The 20714-nt window shown below is 31.8% G+C and overlaps 2 protein-coding genes across 2 annotated transcripts; one reads left to right on the top strand and one right to left on the bottom strand.

Annotated features, from left to right (window-relative positions):
- Positions 1-39: 39 nt before the first annotated feature.
- Pi3K21B (phosphatidylinositol 3-kinase regulatory subunit alpha) lies at positions 40-7523 on the bottom strand. Its single transcript, XM_076117914.1, has 4 exons — positions 6916-7523; positions 5905-6603; positions 3644-3937; positions 40-3356 (listed from the first exon to the last, which is right to left on the bottom strand). The coding sequence occupies exons 1-4, from the start codon at positions 6993-6995 to the stop codon at positions 3230-3232; spliced, it is 1200 nt and encodes a 399-aa protein (XP_075974029.1). The 5' UTR covers positions 6996-7523; the 3' UTR covers positions 40-3229.
- Positions 7524-9982: 2459 nt separating this feature from the next.
- On the top strand, positions 9983-19380 carry LOC142975430 (integral membrane protein GPR180). Its single transcript, XM_076118253.1, has 7 exons — positions 9983-10654; positions 11274-11546; positions 11739-11898; positions 12277-12414; positions 12602-12857; positions 14056-14160; positions 15086-19380. Exons 1-7 carry the CDS (start codon positions 10182-10184, stop codon positions 15229-15231), a joined length of 1551 nt encoding a protein of 516 aa, XP_075974368.1. The 5' UTR covers positions 9983-10181; the 3' UTR covers positions 15232-19380.
- Positions 19381-20714: the final 1334 nt, after the last annotated feature.

Genomic DNA, 20714 nt, shown 5'->3' with positions numbered 1-20714 from the left:
TTCAGAAATTTAAAAAGTTGCGAAAAGAAAATCTTTTTTCATTGATAGTTTGTTTATTAACACTTATTATAACGTTCTACTATTACACTTACAAAATGGCGATTGAGTTTTCACTATTTTATGTTTTCCAATTTGGCTGCTATTGACTTTTGTTATATTATTATGTTGTCTAAAAACTATCAAACAAATCTTTGAATAAGCTTAAGTTTATAATTCACTCTTGAGATCATTTAATGATATATTTAGTTCATAAAATTGCAACACAATATTTTCCCTCATAATGACATAAACGCTATCATTGATTTCAATACAAAAATAACGCGATTGATAATCTCACTTATATAATCTTTAAACTTATATGTAATAAGGTATATATTATGTATGTATAATCTAAATTATATTATTCATTTGTAGAAAAGAGTTTGAAGTACATACAGTTTAATAAAAATAGCACTAGTTTGTTATGCCATGTTTAGCTATTCATCTCAAACAAAAGTTTAGGTAAACTCTTAAGTTTGGTGCACTGTAAGTGCAATTAAATGTTATTATGTAGTAAGAATCCCGATAATGAGTTAATGAATATAGAAATATGTTCACCAGAAATTTAAATTCTAACCGAATCCAAATAGATTTCTTCTATTTCATAATATATAATTATCAAGTCACACAATAGTTCTGTCATGGTAATTTTTAATCAGTGAATAAATTTAATTATACCATTACCTTCAGACTCTTATAAAACGATTTTCTTTTACAGTAAAAATATCAATTAGCATCGGTGGATATTTTACAAAAAATAAAACCAATTATGGTAAATATATAAGCAATAGGCAAGTATTACATGAGCTCCCACCTCACGTTTACAATATGATAGCAAGTGTTCCACTGGGAATGATAACGTAAAGAATAAATAAATTATGTAGAAAACTAGTCATGAATGACATGCTATTGTTAAATATTCATAGTTAATTAATATTCTTTTATCATAGGATGGATACCTTCAATTAGTTACATGCCTTTCTCTGAACCTAGTTTTTAAATGCGTATAGTATGATGAAACATTATAATCACATTTTTTCACAAATTGGTTAGTCCTACTTACAACCTATCTATTAGCAATATAATCATCATCATCATCATTCCTTATATATATATTGGTACATAGCAAATAAACAGACAAATCATTAATTGACGAGACTTGCACACTAATTTACAAAAAAATAACACACTTTGTAAATAACAGTATTTAAACATACTGAAATATTATAACATCATAAGTATTATTTAGTGTAGTACATATTTGTACTGAAATAACTGTCTGAAATTATATCATGTATTTCAGGCTGCCTCAATACACAACAATGATTTCAGACCTCTACCAGTAGAAATATTTACCAACTAAACATACAAAATAGAGATAACATCAAAACAGAATATAAATTCCATACAATATTAGGATCAAGTTTTAATATTGTAAAATATATAAGTTAGGTGTATTTAAGCCGCAGAATTTGGACCAATTAATTATATTTTAAGCATTATGGATGCACTGGAGAGGAAGTAAACTATACATTTAAGTATGCTGGTATATCATATAACATCTTACAATATTAAAACAACATTCATATAAATGGAAATATAACTATTTTCGATTCAGTATTCCACAATCCACATTGAGACTTAAATAGCAATCATTTATGAATAACTTTTATCCAATCATGCATCATCCAAGTGTGAAAATATTTATGGTTAGTATAAATTACAATTGCAACAAATTATGTAATGAGACAAGAGTCATCGTTGTTTGCCCTACCCATCACCAGATTCAAATTTGTGATTTTAGGTAAGGACTATTGCTGGGCATTTCTTTTGGTTTGAAATATTACTCGGCGCTGGGGACTGCACTCAGCTCGTATTTTCAATGACAAAAATGTTGGTTAGATAATAGAACAATTTATATTATGATACTAACAAGTTTCATAAAATTAAGTTGGACGAAAAGGGGTGGTCAAGTTCAAAATCCGAGATGTATGAATAAAAAATTAAATATTTTTTATACATGTGTTAGTACGGCGCACTTGTTATTGAGTAATTAATGCTATGTATGTTTATTTAAAGAATCATAAATAGTGAATATTTCCCAATCGTATCTCACAGTACTGCATTCAAAAACAATGTAACAAAGATCAATCACATAATATACACAAATACCCACAAGCTCTAAAACACTAATCAATTACTATCACATACATAATATACATATCTCTATGAGAAGTTTGCATTATTAAGCCTGCATACATTAAAACATGAGACAGACTCTACAATTTAATTTCTTAATTATAATGTTCCATGAATTAAAAGTTAAAATCGTTTATTTGACATTACTTTAGGCCATTCCAGAACTTCAATGATCACTTATATGCTCAACAATAACCTTTGTGAATGATTATTTTGTTAGCAAGTGTCATTATGGATGCAGACTCAATATATCAATCCAACGGCTACATAGAACATACAATAATGTTGTTCTTCACAGTCTCCATTTTCGAATCAGCTGTTATTACATTCATAATCCTCCATTGCCGATCCGTAAAGGCCCCATCATTTTTATAACACCAATTATTTGTTAAGGAAGAACACTTTTAATGCTTGTAAAATACAACAAATATAAAAATATGTGTACAGGGTACCCTTATTAAAAGCTCCTGGTGATAATTCATTTGAATGATTACAATGATATAAAGAAAACTGGGAGTTAAAACTGATCACAAAAAAATCACGTAATTCGTTTGTAAGTGAAAATGTGCAGAAACCTAAATTAAGGTACCATGCAGTGACCGAAGGATTTAATTTGTACAATAATATTCGACCATACTATAACGTCACTATAAAGCTATAAACCACAGAAATATCAACTTACATTACTTTCCTGTACCCACATGAATACTTTTGTGTCGTATTTATTATGTTCCCTCACAGTACTCTTAAAGAAACACTTCATTTTTTAAAGTCAAGGCTTCTTACCACTCGTCTTTTACTGGAGTTATCATTTCAGATTGTAATTAAAGTAATTAGTAATAATTCTTTACACCATTGAATTACAATTTGAAAGCAGATAAAATTGCCGACTTAGTTCGAAGTCAACAACAGAGTAATGCGTGAATCACGCCATTTTATGTCTATAGATCATAGACAGGATTCAGGACTCATTATTATCTTCTGATATTGCTTATTGCTTCTTTTCAGGTTTTTTGACGCGGTGGGCATTCACTGGATATTTTAGTTCAGTTCTTAACTGTTCATTGTGCTCTTCTAATGAGTTAACAGCATAATGAAGTACAAGCTCATTCAATGTTCTGAAATAATAAAAATGCACTTGTTATTATGATACAACACAAGTTAGTAAATTCTATTCATGCCAACCCATTGCTATTTTGTGTGAACTCCTTTCAGTTTTATATCATTATCAATCCTCCTCAACATATCTCAACAACGTAACTCATAGTTTTTTTTTTTACAATTATAATATCCCTCGACTTGTAAAAGAATTAGTAATATTAGTAAGTAACATGATAACTTATACTATATAGTAAAAATGCAATATTTTATAAATAAAAATCAGTTAGAATATTTTTGTACTTACTCATATACATTATAGGGTTCCGCAAATCCGTAACCTCTTTCAGTCTTAAAGATAATACAGTGATAGACCATGTTGTTACAACAAATAGATAGGGCTAGCTGACCAGTTGAATTAGGCCGAATTAAAAATGTGCCCTGAGCTTTTCCTGTTAGTAACTTTTCTGCCTCTTCACGAGTGCAATCCACTTTCCAACTACTAATTTCTCTGTGCGCATATAATTCTTCAAGTTTATGAATATTGTCGTCTTCTAAAAGATGCAAGTACTCGTCTGTCTTTCCTCTCCCTTGAAGCCATCTGTAAATAAAAAAATAATTATACATCTAGTCATTTAAGAATTACATATGTGCAATCCCTGGTATATGCTTTAAAAATACACCTATATAAAATTAAAAAGTATTTCCAAACAACATAGAACATGGTCCAAACTGAAGCAACCTGCATAATCATGTTACTGTTTACTCTCACTACTTTTGAAACAATGTGAACAAAAATGTAGTAAATACAGAGTTATACAAGTAAAATACAATACAACTGATATTAAACAGTTTTTCCGTTAAATATGCGTTAGGTTTTCCTTTAAATTAAAATATTTACTAGTATTATATATCATACAAAGTAATTCGGATAATTTGAGTCCATTAGTGCATGTACGAGGAACATTTTCTATAGTTTATCCACATACATTTCATACTCATTTTCCTTTAAATATGTTATTGTTTTATCCAGAATTTTAGGGTGTGGTCTTATTGGCGGATTATTAACTAGAACTGCAATGTTAATCAATAAGCAAGAATGCTCACATTGATAATCTAGCAAACTAGTTTCTAGTGTGTTGTTGGCACCAACACTCTTGAATTTTTTAAATTATTGTCACTTTAAGATATATTATCTACTGTAACTTCAAATGTTTTAGTCAAATTATTTTTAATTTTGTAAAGTTTGCAAGTTCAACCGTAGAATTAAATATATCTGACAGTTAAGTTTTCCCAAATTTAATCTAATTAAGGAACAAAGATTTCATATATGTATTGGAATTAAGTACCACAAATATTATACATGTTTTATACAAAGTACAATAAGTATAGTAAAATTTTAATGGTGCTCACAATGTTACACTATTTGGTAGATTTTTAATATTAATAAGTGGTATCAGTTCACTTGTCTTAAATTTAATCAATTGAACTGAAATTTAGACATTATAACAATACCATAAACATGCCATGGAAATCATATAGGTAACACATTTGACCACACCCTTATGATAAAATTAACATAAATAATGATGTCAATAGGCACATTAATTTGTATTATAATAAGGTAAATGTTTGGAAATCACTTCATAATGTTATAAAATTATAAAATAAATTCCCCTAACCATCTGTTTGCTTGTGATAAACTCAAAATCTGCTGAATAAAGTTACATGCTGTTTTATGAATAGATAGGGTAGGAAGGTTTTACTGTATAATTTCTTAAGGTAAACCTGATATAAGCCTCGCAAAGCCAGAGCAGACAAATGGTTATTACTTAACTATAATGTGCCACTGGATCCACAAATACAATACTAAACAGAAAAAAATATCTATGGGATTTGGTCAAGAACACAACTTTAAAACTAAATTACATATCATTTCTGCTCTGTAACTTACAAATACGATTCATACTTGTTATAATACCCAACAAATCATTTGTAACTCAAACCACTTCTATAGGTGGATTAAACTACTTAGAGTAACTAAGCAAACTGAGTATGAACTAAACTACTATATGAACACTCATACAACTGGTAATCTTAGGAAGATAAATGTTATATTTTTATAAAAGTAATTTGTGTAATGATATAAACCTACATAATAATTTGAAATGAATTCCATGAGCTTATAACAGGAATTGTAAAGAAGAGGTCTAAGTGATGAAATAATTTGGCAAATGAGAAAATGCTGAATTACATAATTTTTTTAAATATTGCTTTTCTATGATTCATATCAGTATATAAGAATATATGAGTCATAATATATTGTGCATGCCCTGATTTTAAAGTTAATTAAGTGCATTAGTTATTTCAACAAAGCAACCTTATGTTAGTTGCTTACAATAACTTATGCTCTAATTTCAAATATTTCTGCAATTACTATCTAATAATTGAAAACTTGTACATATACATATCCAATAAAAAGCATATGTATTGACCTACAGTTTATAATAGCATTTATTTTTAGAATTTTTTTAATCATAAAATAATTGGTAATTTGGGTTTACTTACACTTTATATCGATCTTTTAATTTATAGAGATCTGTAACATCTGATTTTAGTTTAGCTATTTCTCTCTCAAGTAGCAGTTGAGCCGAAACTGTATTCCTTAAAATATCATTCAATTCAAATTTGGCTTGTTTTAAAGTTTGAACTCTCTGTACTAACTGTCTATTATTTTCCAAAACAAGATTCTTTTCATGGGGCTGTGCTTCATTTTGCATCTCCTCTTGTAGTTTTAAGTGATCTTCACAGATTTTAACAGTTTCTCTAAAGGCATCCAGTGCCTGTTTCTTCATATTCACTTCTTCCCTTAATCTTGTGTACTTGTAAGATTTAAACTCAAATTCCTTTGTTTTCAAAACATATTTCTTATGGATTTCCTTAAATTTAGTTTCTAAGACTCCATCACTCATATTTTCCCCACCTTCATTTTCTTGGTGTCTTGATAATGGGTACATAAGCTTAATATCAAGACTGCTATTACAGTGGGCCAGTGAGTATTCCCTATAAAATCTAACAAGATCCACAACAGATTTGTATTCATATGGTTCACAGAATCCATAGTGCCCATCATGATGGTATATTTTGATTAATTTATTCATCCCCCCTTTTCTCACTGTCAGAGTATAACCACTATCCTTGTTAGATGCGTTGCGCACCAAGAAGGTGCCATCACAGGTGTCACGGAGTTTCTCTGTAGCCTCATCTCTGAAACACACATGCACAACAATCTGATTAAAATGTTAATATACAAGTAAATCAGTTCTATGATCATTCAATGCAAAATCTTGTTACAAATACAAGTCCTACTCATTGTGCTGTATAAACACTCCAGGATTTAAAAATTTCTTATCAGTATACTTTTTTAACAGATTACCATTTAACTGTTCCTGGCATTACAGGATGTCTACAAAAGTCTGGTACATACATAAGGTTAATACTTAGGAACTGTGATATTTCTATTAGAGAATAGTTTGTAAGCATAAATTAGGGTCATCCCAGCAAAGACTTAATACTTACCGAGTGATATCACCCCAATACCATTCGGCATTCTCCAAACTCTCTTCAGCTGACTGCTGAGGGACACCTATTTCAACCATTATTTCATAATTGGCACTTATAGCTCATACATAATGAATAACAACACTTTGTTCACTGATTAAATTGCACTGAACACAAGCTACCACATCTGCCGACAGTAGTCTACTATCAGAGCCGCTAAATCTTAAACTTCCGTGTTCGAGGTTACGAATTAAATAACCAAGAAAGTCACTTTCTAGACATTATGTACTGTAAGCATCACTAATTCTTAAAGTTTTTATCATACACAATCAGTCAAAACACGACAAATTATGAACTCTCTCGGAAAGAGGTATCTAGATCACAAAGGAAATGGGCAAGAGTATGATGATAGTTGCTATGGCACAAATACTTCCCTAATACTTTATTCAAATAGCAGGTTGTTTCGATGGTTATCATTTCAACGCTTTAATTAAAAGATCACTTAACTCCGGTTACTAAATTTTCTATAAATTGAACTTGATAACGCATTTCCTATTTCTGAAACCAAACTAATGCACCAACCAACTCTACTCTATCCGCCATCTAGACCTATTCGTTCGCCATAAAATCAGTGTTACCACATAAAACTGACAAAATCGGGCGGATCTTATACTACCTACCTATCTCACTAGCTCCATCGGCCATCTAGCATAAAAAAAGTGTGGTAGGAATACTATAAAAACTAATTTAATAATTTAGTTGCGTTTGAATTAGGTTTTATTGTCTTATTTGTTTCTTCATTCATTTGTGTTTTGTAATCATTGTTATTATTTGAGAAAACCGTAGATAGCCATTAAATTTAATATTTACAATAATACGTATTCATAAAAGATCGTAATGCAGATTATTCCTTCTACAAAAAACTGGTACCTACCTACCTATACACATATACTGGTGGCACAACTGATTATTAGATTATACAGCAGGCAACACTGTTTATTGAGGTGAGTGATGTAAATATTACTATTCGACTAACTTAATATAGGTATTCAATACTTACTATAGTGAGTGAGGTGTCCTTTTATTTGCGCGTTTAATACGCAATAAAATATGTACCGTAAAACGGGGTGAATAGAAACAATTTTCAACTTTGTCCTAAAAATTTGTTGCGAATAGCTTGTTATTTTAATTGTCGGGTTATTCTTTATCATGTCCGGCGCCATGAAGAAAGAGCTAAAACCATATTTGTCGAAAAATATGCATAATTTTACGATATTTCCTTAAAAAAATGGTCAATTTCTATTCACCCAGCGATAGGGGTAAATCGAAACGACCAAAGGGGTGAATGGAAAAACTGTTAGGGCTGCCAAAGACGACTTATCCAACATGCTGAAAAGGGAGGTTGTGTGTTTAAAAATTGAAATAACCGTTGATAATTACACAAGCTGACCCGCGCAACTTCGCTTGCGTCACATAAGAGAGAATGGGTCAAAATTGTCCCCGTTTTTGTAACATTTTTCACCCGTACTCTGCTCCTATTGGTAGTAGCGTGATGATATATATAGCTTTAACCTTCCTCGATAAATGGACTATCTAACACTGAAAGAATTTTTCAAATCGGACCAGTAGTTCCTGAGATTAGCGCGTTCAGACAAACAAACAAACAAACTCTTCAGCTTTATAATATTAGTATAGATTAGTATAGATTCGCATAGATTAACTCAAAAAATAAAACAAGATAACCTAACTAACTTTCATACTATATGCAGCAGTTTGCCGTTATAACTTTGATACAATGATTATTGTGAATTTCAGAACATTAATAACTATTAATTTTTCATTGTTTATGTTAATTTTGTTTACAGTTTTTGACAACCCTATTTATTAATCTCTATTGACCCCTCACTCGTTTCTATTCACCCCTTACGCGTTTCTATTGAACCCTGCTATGTTTCCATTTACCCCATACTGTAGTTCTATTCACCCTTCAAACGATTCTATTCACCCCGTTTATACAAAAAAATGACTATTTCTGTGATTTAAACATATTTTTTAGGTTTAAAAACGTTTTTTCAATTAACAATATTGTATCTTTAAAGATTAATATACACCTAAAGAGATAAACACTTCAAACAACTCATTAGAAAAGAAATCCCACTTTAAATCCAAAGTTTTGGAGGTCGATATTAAGGCATTCGAGGACGGTTGTCATTGAAGCATTTTTTTGGGTATAAATATCATTTTAAACATTTAAACAATTATGACACCGCAGAGAAGTAATATCGACGTGTAATCATTTCAAATTTGAACTAAATTCTTCAACGAGGAGTACTCAAATATTGGCCTTGAAAACTTTCCTGATTTTTTTTCTATTCACCCCGCGAATTCTATTCACCCCGTTTTACGGTACCTACTCAGACCAATGTTGTGGATGATGACCACAGTAAAATCTACTTATTAAATTAATATCGGTTATCCGTACATTAAAGGTATACCTACTTATTAAACATTTATCTGATACCATTTTTCTCAGTTAGACAACTTTATCGGTGGTTTCAACAGATCATAAGATATTTCTCCATATTGTACTATAGAATGAGCACGACTGCTCTTTTGGCACAGTAGTTAATTGGCTTCTTCGCCCTAATAACCGCCGAGTCGCGTGTGTGAATTCTAATTCCATCTAGAACTTAAAACACGTATAAATTTACTCAAACGTGTACCAACAAGTTTGAGTAAATTTATCTTCATTTATCTTAAGTATCTCTAGGTAAATTTAAATATTTATGTCCGTTGCCTGTTTTTTTATGAACATCCATATTTCGAGTAATTTTCATATCGAACTCCCAACTTCAAGCCCTTGATGAATCAGATAGCCGGATGTAGAAGAAATATTTCGTAAAAACCACTCGTAATAGAAACTTATTACTACTATTAAATATTCTTAATAAATAACTAAATAAGTGTTATCTTTTACTAATAGTAAGTATTATTGACTAACATGAAAATATTACAATCGATACCTATAAAGTACTCAATAATATCGATCCATCCCTAGGCTCAAGGCTGGTTTACACAGGTACTTGATGTGTCCACTGAGTCGGAGTGGCAGTCTCTAATCAAAAATGTTTTTATTTTTGGTCTTTTCCTTATTAATCTAAAAATGTGAAAAATATACCGAATATACTAATCAATTATACAAATATGCAGTGAATTCATAAATTGAATTTAATTATCAGTTTCTACGTCAATGAAATGTTATTTTTCTGTCATTTTGACCGATTATGAAAATGTGTATTAAAACGGGAACAATAATATTTTGTTCGCTTTTCTTAATTGCCTCGTCTGCTCATATAAAAGGTGAATTTTCTACCGACGATTTTTTCAAATTCCTGGTGAAATTTGGTTTCCAAAAAACAGATATTCATTTTCAAAAGGAAACATATGGATATATTTTCGGGAACATAACATCAAATGTGAACTTCAAATACCCTATAACATTTGCTGTATTGGATAGAGGACACTTTTTACATTATTATAAAAGTCGGAATATCGCTGATAAAGAATCAGCATGTCAGGTTATGTTTCAAAATCTAAATGGGACTGCATATCATCCAAAATGTAATGCTATTGGCCAAGACCTGTTCAGAAGAATCCCCTGTCCCAAGGGTGGGCTGTGTGTTGATGAAGATTCTCCATGGAATGTTATAAAAAAGAATCAGTTTACCTATGTTATTGAAAACTCTGGCCAACCAAGGTAAATATTTTTATTAAGATAAGAAAATTAATTTATAATACTTGAATATAGAAAAAGCTATTTTATTGTGGTGCACTTTTTTTTTAAACTTTTTATCTTATTTTCAGATTATCATGTATTTCTTTATAAAGTCATAAACATTTTTCTAATTTCAAAGCCATTGCATATATTTAATAAATGTATGTATTATTTTGTTCAAACTTATTTACTGTGGAAATCATAAGGAAGACTGTTGGTATTTGGAATTTGCTTAATTGGTATCTTGGGTCTAGTAAGTGAGACTAACCCATGGCATTGTTAGGGTTGAGGCAGTGGACCATAAGATGTTATCTTCATATTTATTGTGTCTTTGGCTTATGATACTGAAGTAGTGAATAATCAAAGTAACAGCAATCACAGAGCATTATATTTTTATCCTAAATGGTTACCTAATCTTAGGTTCCACTAGAACATGGATTAACCCCCAGTTTCTTAGGTACATTAAGCAGCAGTTTATCTATTCAATAGTGTTAAAACATACAAAAAAAATGTTATTGAATAGATAAACTACTGCTAAATGAACATAGAAACCAGGGGTAAATGATTCAACACACTTTAATATCCAATTTTTATTTTTCAGGTTTTGGTATGTGTCCATGGTTTCATGTTATTTAGATGAAGTGACATGCACCTGGCATCACTACAAAGGAGCTTCGAAGGATAACACAACTCTAACACCTAAACCCCAGACTATACAATATGACTTCTGGCTTGTCAATGGCAGTCCAAACTTAACATTTTATAACACACTGCTATATCAATTCTCATTTGACAGACAAAATACACTTGAATTGTACCTTGTGTTCTGGTTATGCTATATTGTTCTTCTTCCTGTACAAATGTATGCAGTAAGGTGAGATATTTAATTTTTTGTTAAAACAGCATTAAAAATTATACTCTTATACCCCATTAGTCAGTTAGATCTAGAGCCATTTTATAATATTCAATAAGACTGCTTAAAATATAGTTGACATTAAAATCAATTTAATTTAAAAAAAAATGTATGAGCCTGTTTTCATCTCAGCTTTTATGCTTTTGATTACAGGACACAGAAGCATCCAGTAACAAAGTTGTTTACATTCAGTTTGGTTCTGGAGTTCATTGCATTATGCTTCAATGTGCTGCATACAGTCAAATTTGCTGCAGACGGAGTAGGATTTGACAGCCTAGCAGCAGCTGGTGATGTCTTGGATATTATGAGCAGAGTAAGTGTAATTTGTTATTCAAGTGTTGATAGAAAACAAATCTGATTTCTGGTTTTGTGTCATAATAAGTACAGAAAAAATATGGATAGTTTTGGTTGTTATATAAACTACACTCAACCTATGTAAACAAATTATAGCTAACAGGAAAATATAGACAGTCAATACTAATACATTAACTTGTATCTATAGATATAATGTGTCCTGTATGGAAATTTCCAATGCTTATTAAAAAAAAAATTCTGCTCTTTTATTTTGAGGTAGGGAGTAGGTTTTGTAGGAATTGGTAAAAAGTTAAAATGTTTTTAAAAATCGCATTGGGTTTGCAAATGCTGCAAGCTGGGGTTTAATAATAAAAGTGACTTAATCATAATGTTTCAGACTCTCTTCATGCTGCTTTTGCTTTTGCTAGCAAAAGGATGGGCAGTCACAAGATTGGAGCTCACATACAAACCACTGGTGTTTGGGGTTTGGCTTGCTTATGGAATCGTACACATTCTACTATATGTCTGGAACACAGTAAGTCCTAGTTATCATAATATTAGTTATACAAATCACAGGGTTTGTTTAAGTAAAAATTATTAACTTTAAATACGTTACAATTGTACACATTCCATTATCCAGTTCCACTCTGTACTGGCAATAAGAAAACGAATAACAGTTTTTCCTATTCGTAAAACTGAGGTATATTTCTTTGTAATTTCAGACTGAGGTCGACATAATAGAAGAGATAGATGAGTATCAAACATGGCCCGGTTGGTTAATCCTGTCATTGCGCGTGGCTATCATGACGTGGTTTGTGTTGGAACTGCGTAACACCATGATGTACGAGCACAATATGCCAAAGCTCAATTTCTTGCTACACTTTGGCGCCTCGAGCCTCGTGTGGTTCGTCTACTTACCGATTATTGCGCTGATTGCACTACAAATCAGTCCTTTATGGAGGTTTAAGTTTATCTTGGGTAAGTGATCCAGTTTCGTTATTATTGTTATGCACGCAATTTTACGTAATATAATTTACGAAACAAGTGCCCGTTTTGCGTTTATTGTACAGCAGCATTCTTATTGGGCAGAATTGAATGTGATTTCATGTCGTGTGCAACGTTTAATTAAATAGATTTGAAAAATATCTGGCTATTAAATCTCTAAGTGTTTTCGTGTGTCTAATATTGTAATCAGTATTAATTGATTATTAATAGCTCACGGTAATGAGTTTGTCAGTCAGCCACAAAGAAATGCATTATAATCATGATGTTAAGCTTTAGTTAACTATTGGCTGTGCGCGGTTGATTATGCCTGCATACTTACATTTGTGATAATGAAAGTATTACTACTGCCAACGACAGTTGCGTAGTTGTAGCATTTCACTCTGGAGTAAGAACCGTCCCCATTAGCATACCATAATACTGGCCAGATATTAGTGTTTTTTTGGTTCTTCTGCTATGCTAATTCATGTTAGCTAAAAAGCATTAATACCTTTAGAGTCACACTCTTACAACCATGAGAATGGATCTTGGATTTTGATTAACCATTACATGCTGAATGTCATTATTTTTTTTCATATCTTATCATACTTCGAGTATATTACACAATCCCACCGGAAAGACATCCTTAGTAGTATTGATATTGGTATAAAACTACAACAAAAATTATATAAAAATATATTTACCCTGGGGAGAGAACAAAAACTGCTACAACCCCTAGCACATTTATATTGCTTGATTCTCATTAGTTCAATATGGAAGACTGCTGTGGGCTTACTCTTGACAGAATCGAAGTCGAATTCGATTGAATCAGTGGCTGCTGTGAATACTGCTGACAAATTCCAATTCGAACTCGATTTAATCAGATTCGCGCTTATCGTACTTTTGAAACCTAAGCTGATGCGTGATCAGACACAGGTTTAAAATAAAAATAAACAAATTCGATCAATCCAATAAATTGCATTTTAGACCAGCGTTCAATCATGCGCTAGTTTGAAGTTGATGAGTTCGATTTGACATTGCCTCGAATTCGATTTCCATACTGTCAAAAATCAGCCTGGCTGGCCTTAATTTCTAAAATTTTTATAACATGACTTATTGATGAATTAGTATAAGTTCCCTTTTGACCGGTGGCATAACACGTTACATTCAATGCTTTTTGATGTTTTGATTGCAGGTATCACTTACTCAGCAGATTGCCTCGCATTCTGTGTGATGGCGCATTTACTGTGGCCCACGCGTTCGGAGCAGTACTTATTATTAGCGCCCTCCGACTACACAGGTAAGCAAAGTTTTCGCAAATATTTACAAACAGAGTTCAGCTGCTTTCCCATCGAACAAATTGTGCGGTCGTTAGTGCAAAGTTGTTGGTAGATTATTGACAGGCAATGAAGTGTCAATGTTTAAAGAGCACTCAATCAATACACTTATTATACAGCGTGTTATAATAATAGGGTGACCTTTTAGGTGTAAACAAATAGTAAAATTAACTTATCTATTTTCTATTACTTATCGAAAAAAGAAACAAACATTGTTATGTTATCGTGATCAATCTGTTAAGCATTATTGTATAGGCATAAATTAGAATAGGATAGGATATTAAGGAAAAAATATATTTATATGTTCAGGCATATTTAAGTTGGTCGTACTATTCAAAGGGCATGCTGTATATTATATATACTAGTTAATGCTTTCGCGTTATCATTTTATCGTAGTCGTTATCAAGCACTTGACGTAGCACAGCTGTCAATCATGTTCAGATAATAATACGAGTACTCAAATTGGCAATTTATTTTGGAAGTCTAGTGAGAAATCACTCAGCTATTGTAATGTAATTCATCTTGATGTTTTGTTCCTATAGAAATGTCGTGCTAGGTCTTGAACTACGGTATTTAACAATTGCTATTTTAAGCTCATGTTCAATTTGTTTAGTTCACTTTATTTGTTTCTTAATTTCACGATTTGAGTAATGGTATTTAAATTGACTATTCGGTGTAGTCTTTATTATCGATATTAATATACTTAGTATATTATATATTTATTATAAATCTAAAAAATACATTTGTAATGTTAAACCGTTTGTTACTCAGTTATGTTAAATAACGTCTTTTTACATAACTGAGTTTAACCTTTTTGTATGTTTAACTTAACTAAAACTATCAACTAAACTTGACAGCTGATTTTTAATTGGAATACTGCCTTTGCAGCGGGAATAGAGGAGCTAGACGAGTTCAACGAGTCCCCGCACGTGGTGCACAGCGACACGGTGGCGCTGACGGCGGCGGACGGCGCCGACGACGAGGACGTGATCTACTCGCGCGCGCCGCACAAGAACGGCGCCGTGTTCTCATAGCGGCCCGCGACGACCACTTCCGCAGAGGTGCCCGCTTAATTATTGTGAAACTAAACGAATTGACGATCTTAATGTTGCAGATGATCATATTGAACGTATGTATGTGTGGACGAGTATTTCAAATTTGTAAGTACGAGTAGTAGATGGATTATTTTAATTCACTGCCGTGTCGTATTGAGATTTTTCTCGATGGCGACGGTCGTCAGCACAAAATTAATGGAATTTAAATAAGATTATATTATGAGCGAGTGGAGGCGGTCGCGAAGTGATCACCCTTGAGTGTCAATTAACTATAAATGTTATTTTCTGATGATGTGACACGAAGAGTCGAATAAAATGAGAATCAAAGGTAACATGTGCCAACGATTGAACGAAATAATTCTATTACCTAAAGAGAAAATGAAGATACCTATTATGTAAGTGTATTCGTAATCATTGTGTCTTTGTGAAAAATGTCTGAATTTACCAAATTAATATATAAGAAAATGGGTGTTGACGAGTGCTGTTAAATATGTATGAAGTATTGTGTAATTTATGTTGAGTTGTGTTCAGATACATCGATTTAGTATTATGTTCTGTTAAATATGATTGGTACTTATTGTGATTTACTTAATTTATTTTGAGGCGGATTTGATCCCAAGCATAATTCCTGATACGATCAAAGCAAACAGTACGCCTGATCGTAATGTATAGATAAAATATACTGTTTATGTTGTAAGGATATACCTACAAAATGTGATTTATATTTACTATTATTTTGTAATTATTAATATTTTTGTAAACAATATCAGAATGAATTCTATAGATCGAAGTAAAAGGTTTGTTATATAGCTACGAAGTCTTATGAAGAAAATATTATTACAATTTGTATACAAATACCTATTTGAGTATTACAAATAGATTCTTGTACAGTGACTTTTAAAAATGTTAAAGTACAATAAGATCTCAAGTTGATGTTATAATATTGCCACACTTAATGCGGCTCGCGGCACTTGAATAATATTATTAGCAATGTCCATAATTATTTTGCTTTTAACGTAATATGTGTTGTCTCGTTATTGTGAATAAATAGTTAACATTGCCTGCCGAATTAAAATAATCTTGAAATTAGTCAAAATTATTATTTGAGTGATAGACTAAACTATTGATATTTGAAACCAGTATGTAGGTACATTTCCCAAGTTCAACATTTAGATAGCTTTTATTTTAATAAATAGATAAAATCCAATTTGAAAATAAGTTACAATACTACTATGATATCGTCTTTTTATGAGGGTAACACACTTTAGAACATTATTGTTTAAAGGCATGGCGTGTCAATAAACTTAGTTAAAGAGTAGAAAGGCTAGTACATTATTTTGTTTTATTTGTACAAATGTTTATTTTCTTACTGTATTATGTTTTATCGAATATGAATAAAATGATAGTTATATCTGTACCTCAACGCTGAATATTACTGATAGACTAGTTAGCAGAGGAATATTTATGGGTGTCAAAAAAACTCGTGCGTATATTATGAATCTTTATGTTCCCATTCAGGGCCTACGCCGACGGAGGTCTTTAGTCTGTGCAATATAGTCATAGAGCAGTACAATGGGTTTAGCGAGGTTCACGAGAATCACGAGTCGTTTATCGGCTGTCTTAAGTCCTGCACATGCTTTAAAACGTTTTTTTTTTTTTTAATAAATATTCTAACGTCGGCTCGTTTATGAAGTAATAAATTATGAAGATCAAACTGACACCTTTGTTATTATAGAAATATGTTAATAATTTTATAATTCTATGTAATATAGTTTAATATATCTGTGATGTAATATTTTTTGTTTAAAAATCCAGAATTTTAATCTTGAAGAGTTGTAAAGACTGCTTGAAATTAGAAACCTTTCCACCATTTGCTCAGAATAATTTGGTGTGGGAATTTATTTATTCGATTAAATTGCTAACTTATCGACTCACTGACTTACCCCCGGTTTCTGAGGTATATTTATCTATTCAATAGCGTTTAAGATCATATAAAAACTGTTTGAATGAACTACCGTTACATGTGCCTCAGAAGTCGGGCATTAATAATTAATGTGTTGTGTAACCTCTGACTAGTTATAGTCATTTGTCTTTTCCACTCGTATACAGTTTCAAAATTAATTGTAAGTGACAGAACACTATATCTAATCAGAGCTTACACAATATTTAATTTTGTTAGTCAAACAGTAAATCTGGCTGCGAACAGAATTAGGATGCAACATCAGTCAACATTGTTACGTGGGCCACTACTTATATTTTGAGCCTAACTATGAAAAACGGTAAATATGTGAGTGAAAACTACTTTATCGTGTTCTCGGGTATTCTAATGCATGATCTAGATAAATTTTTATCTGATCGAAATATTTTTTTTATATATTTTTTTCTTTCCCCAAGACCCCTCCAAAACAGGGTGTTTAAAAGCATAACCTGTTTCTTATGCCGATGAAAAATCTAGGTTATTGCTATTTATTCTTGACGTTTTGGAACTAAATAAAGTCATTTGATGTCAAACTGTAGTGTATGGCGAGAAACTAATTTATTCGATTATTTTCGTGCACATAACAGCCGGTTGTTTAACAAGATGCGTTAGGGCGGGCATTGTCATTATGGCACTCGACCTGTAGGATTTTGTGGTTTTTCCATATTTTAAACCAGTTTTTTGGTAAACTTTTGATTGTAAATCAATAAGAATTAACCATTCTACATTTTTCTAAAGACATTTTCGGCCGTGACAAAGGTTTTATAAAAAATCAAGGGACTATTCGTTTCAAAGTGCTTCGAGCGCGAAAAACTTTTTCTGGATTTGGTTCATCTTAAAGCATCCATAAAGTCGACTGACGTTTACTTTTCGGCTCATGCGCATAGATCCTAAATCTGTGGTCTGTCACGATTTGATACATGTATTTTGAAGCAAAACGATAGAATTTTCAAGTATTTGTTTGCACTAATCGCCGCGAGTACCTTTGCGAATTCTTGTAGAAAAAAAATTGGCCTAATTAGAAAAAAACTTCTAAACAGAAATGTTCTCCCCAAATATTTTTTATCTAAGAGTGGAAATAATGTATAGGATTGTATCAATCTATTGATGCATCAGGAAACGAAAATGCATAATTAATTTTCGCACAGCATCGATTTTTCCGGACACAACTGGTGACCTTGGACGCCCTTCAGGAATTTCATTGGTGAGGAAAAAATAATCATGATAGAACTCTACATATTAGCGTTTTAAATTTTTAATAGATCGGACTTTATCACCAAAATAATAAATAAGTCGATATAGACACGACTGTTTCTATAAGTCACGTCGAAAGTCGTAAAAAATATTTGCACGAAAATGTTAACATCCTTATACCATTTTCCCGCACACTTACAATTTTCGATCGACGATATTGAAAATATTTTCAGCGCAGATTCCAAAACTTTCTTAGGAATGTAGTAGTCAAAAAGGTCAAACTTTACGATGAAAACACCAAATGGGGTCTAAAACAATCAGATTCGTCAAGGCTCAAAATATAAGTAGTGACCTAAGTATTACTATGGCTAGTTTCTATTATTTTTCAACGCACCAACCGGCGCCTTTGTTGTTGGAGTCGCAGACTCACAACTCTCCTCAACTAAGATTCATACATTTTCTTGATACCTATATTAACAATACTTACATAATGTGACTGGTTGATGACTATAGTTTTACAACATGACTTACTGTCATTTATTATATAATTTCTTAACAAAAAACAATATTTCATACCCAAGATTATAACTTAAAATCTATGAATCCATGTAAGCCATAAAAGTAGGTATGCAATAGACCTGTCTGCTCTAAAGAATATGATATTGTGTCCAGCTTGAACCACAAATAGGTATGTCGCTTTTAATTTGTTTATAAAACTATAGTGCTGATACTAAGCGCAAATGAAATTCGTTAAATTTGCTTACTAACTGCAATGTTGTTATGTTTTCTACGAACTGCATAATTGAAAGTACCTAAAAATATTGTTTCACACTACCTTCCATAATACTTTTATATTTTGTGTAAAATCAACTTTTGTATGTAGTGTTATATACTTAGTTATTCCTAAAACTTGGTAGTTGTAAATTTAATGTAAATAAATTTTCTTATCATGTATACTGGATTCTTTTATTTTCATTAGCCTATTATTGCCTCCTTAGTCGTAACACGTTATTACGACATTATGACATGATTAATAATTTCTATAACTAGATTTTCAAATCTATCAAATGGCAAAGACCCGGTCATTATTAATATATCTATTAACTAGTCTGTCAAATACCAGTTGGGCTTTAAGTATGCGACTACGTATTGATAGTTATTTATCATATAATGTGAAATTAATGACGTACTTGAACGTTACAACCAAATGGTTCATGTAGCAGAGTCTGCGTGTTTTCTAATTTTATACAGATACCGCCTGAAAGTGTTTATGAATATTATACGCCAACTGGCAGCAGCAGAAGCAGTAGGTATCTACGTCCAACCAAATGTCTATTTTTAGCATTCTTTGTTGCTGCACCTGTGCCTTACTAAAATCCCTATTCATGTATGAAGTATTTGATCGTAGCAGTCGTACTAGTACTACTAACCAATTGGTATTGGTATTGGCAATTTTCCCGATAACATTGGATAATACCTAAAGGTTTTTATTCTAGGTTAAAAAGCATAATTTAATAACGGGAGTAAGACAGGTTAATACTATCACACGGGGAAGTGTCGGAAGTATTTTAACTGCACGTTTGGCGCGGCGGTTAAAGGGGTCACCTCGCCGCAATGACCATTGAGCCGCGTGTGGTGGGATCGAATCCCACACGGGACAAATCTTTGTGTGATGAGCACGAGTATTTGTTCTGAGCCTGGTTGTTCATGTATCTATATAAGTACATTTTTAAAAGTAGATATATAAGTATGTTTATTAGTTATTTGGTTATCATAGTACAAGCTCTGCTTAGTTTCGAATCAAATGACCGTATTTGAGTTGTCCACTAATATTTATTTAATTTTACTATCTGGTTGTTAGTGAGGTTACTAAAAATCGCGTAAGAAGGTTAGTTAGGTACCTACGCATAATTAGATAAAATAAGATTTTTACTCTTGGCCTAAGTTTATTTCATTACTAGCTGACCCGCGCAACTTTGCTTCCGTCACATAAGAGAGAATGGGTCGAAATGTTCCCCGTTTCGGTATTTTTTTTTACTGCTGCTCTGCTCCTATTGGTTGTAGCGTGATGATATGTAGCCTATAGCCTTCCTCGATAAACGGGCTATCTAACACCGAAAGAATTTTTCAAATCGGACCAGTAGTTCCTGAGATTAGCGCGTTCAAACAAACAATCAAACAAACAAACAAACAAACTCTTCAGCTTTATAATATTTTTATATTTATATACTTAATATATAATATTTTTATATTATTATAGATTAATCCATTGTTTTGCTAAACAGATAAG

The sequence above is a fragment of the Anticarsia gemmatalis genome, chromosome 9 (assembly GCF_050436995.1).
Source record: "Anticarsia gemmatalis isolate Benzon Research Colony breed Stoneville strain chromosome 9, ilAntGemm2 primary, whole genome shotgun sequence".
Classification (NCBI taxonomy): Eukaryota; Metazoa; Arthropoda; class Insecta; order Lepidoptera; family Erebidae; genus Anticarsia; species Anticarsia gemmatalis.
This window is presented reverse-complemented; position numbering and strand designations above follow the sequence as displayed.

Coding starts and splice junctions, on each gene's coding strand:
- Pi3K21B (XM_076117914.1), bottom strand. CDS start 6,995: ATGGTTGAAATAGGTGTCCCTCAGCAGTCAGCTGAAGAGAGTTTGGAG. Junction 6,604..6,915: donor TATTGGGGTGATATCACTCG/GTAAGTATTAAG, acceptor TGTGTGTTTCAG/AGATGAGGCTACAGAGAAAC. Junction 3,938..5,904: donor TTAAAAGATCGATATAAAGT/GTAAGTAAACCC, acceptor TTTTATTTACAG/ATGGCTTCAAGGGAGAGGAA.
- LOC142975430 (XM_076118253.1), top strand. CDS start 10,182: ATGAAAATGTGTATTAAAACGGGAACAATAATATTTTGTTCGCTTTTC. Junction 10,655..11,273: donor GAAAACTCTGGCCAACCAAG/GTAAATATTTTT, acceptor TTTATTTTTCAG/GTTTTGGTATGTGTCCATGG. Junction 11,547..11,738: donor GTACAAATGTATGCAGTAAG/GTGAGATATTTA, acceptor TTTTGATTACAG/GACACAGAAGCATCCAGTAA.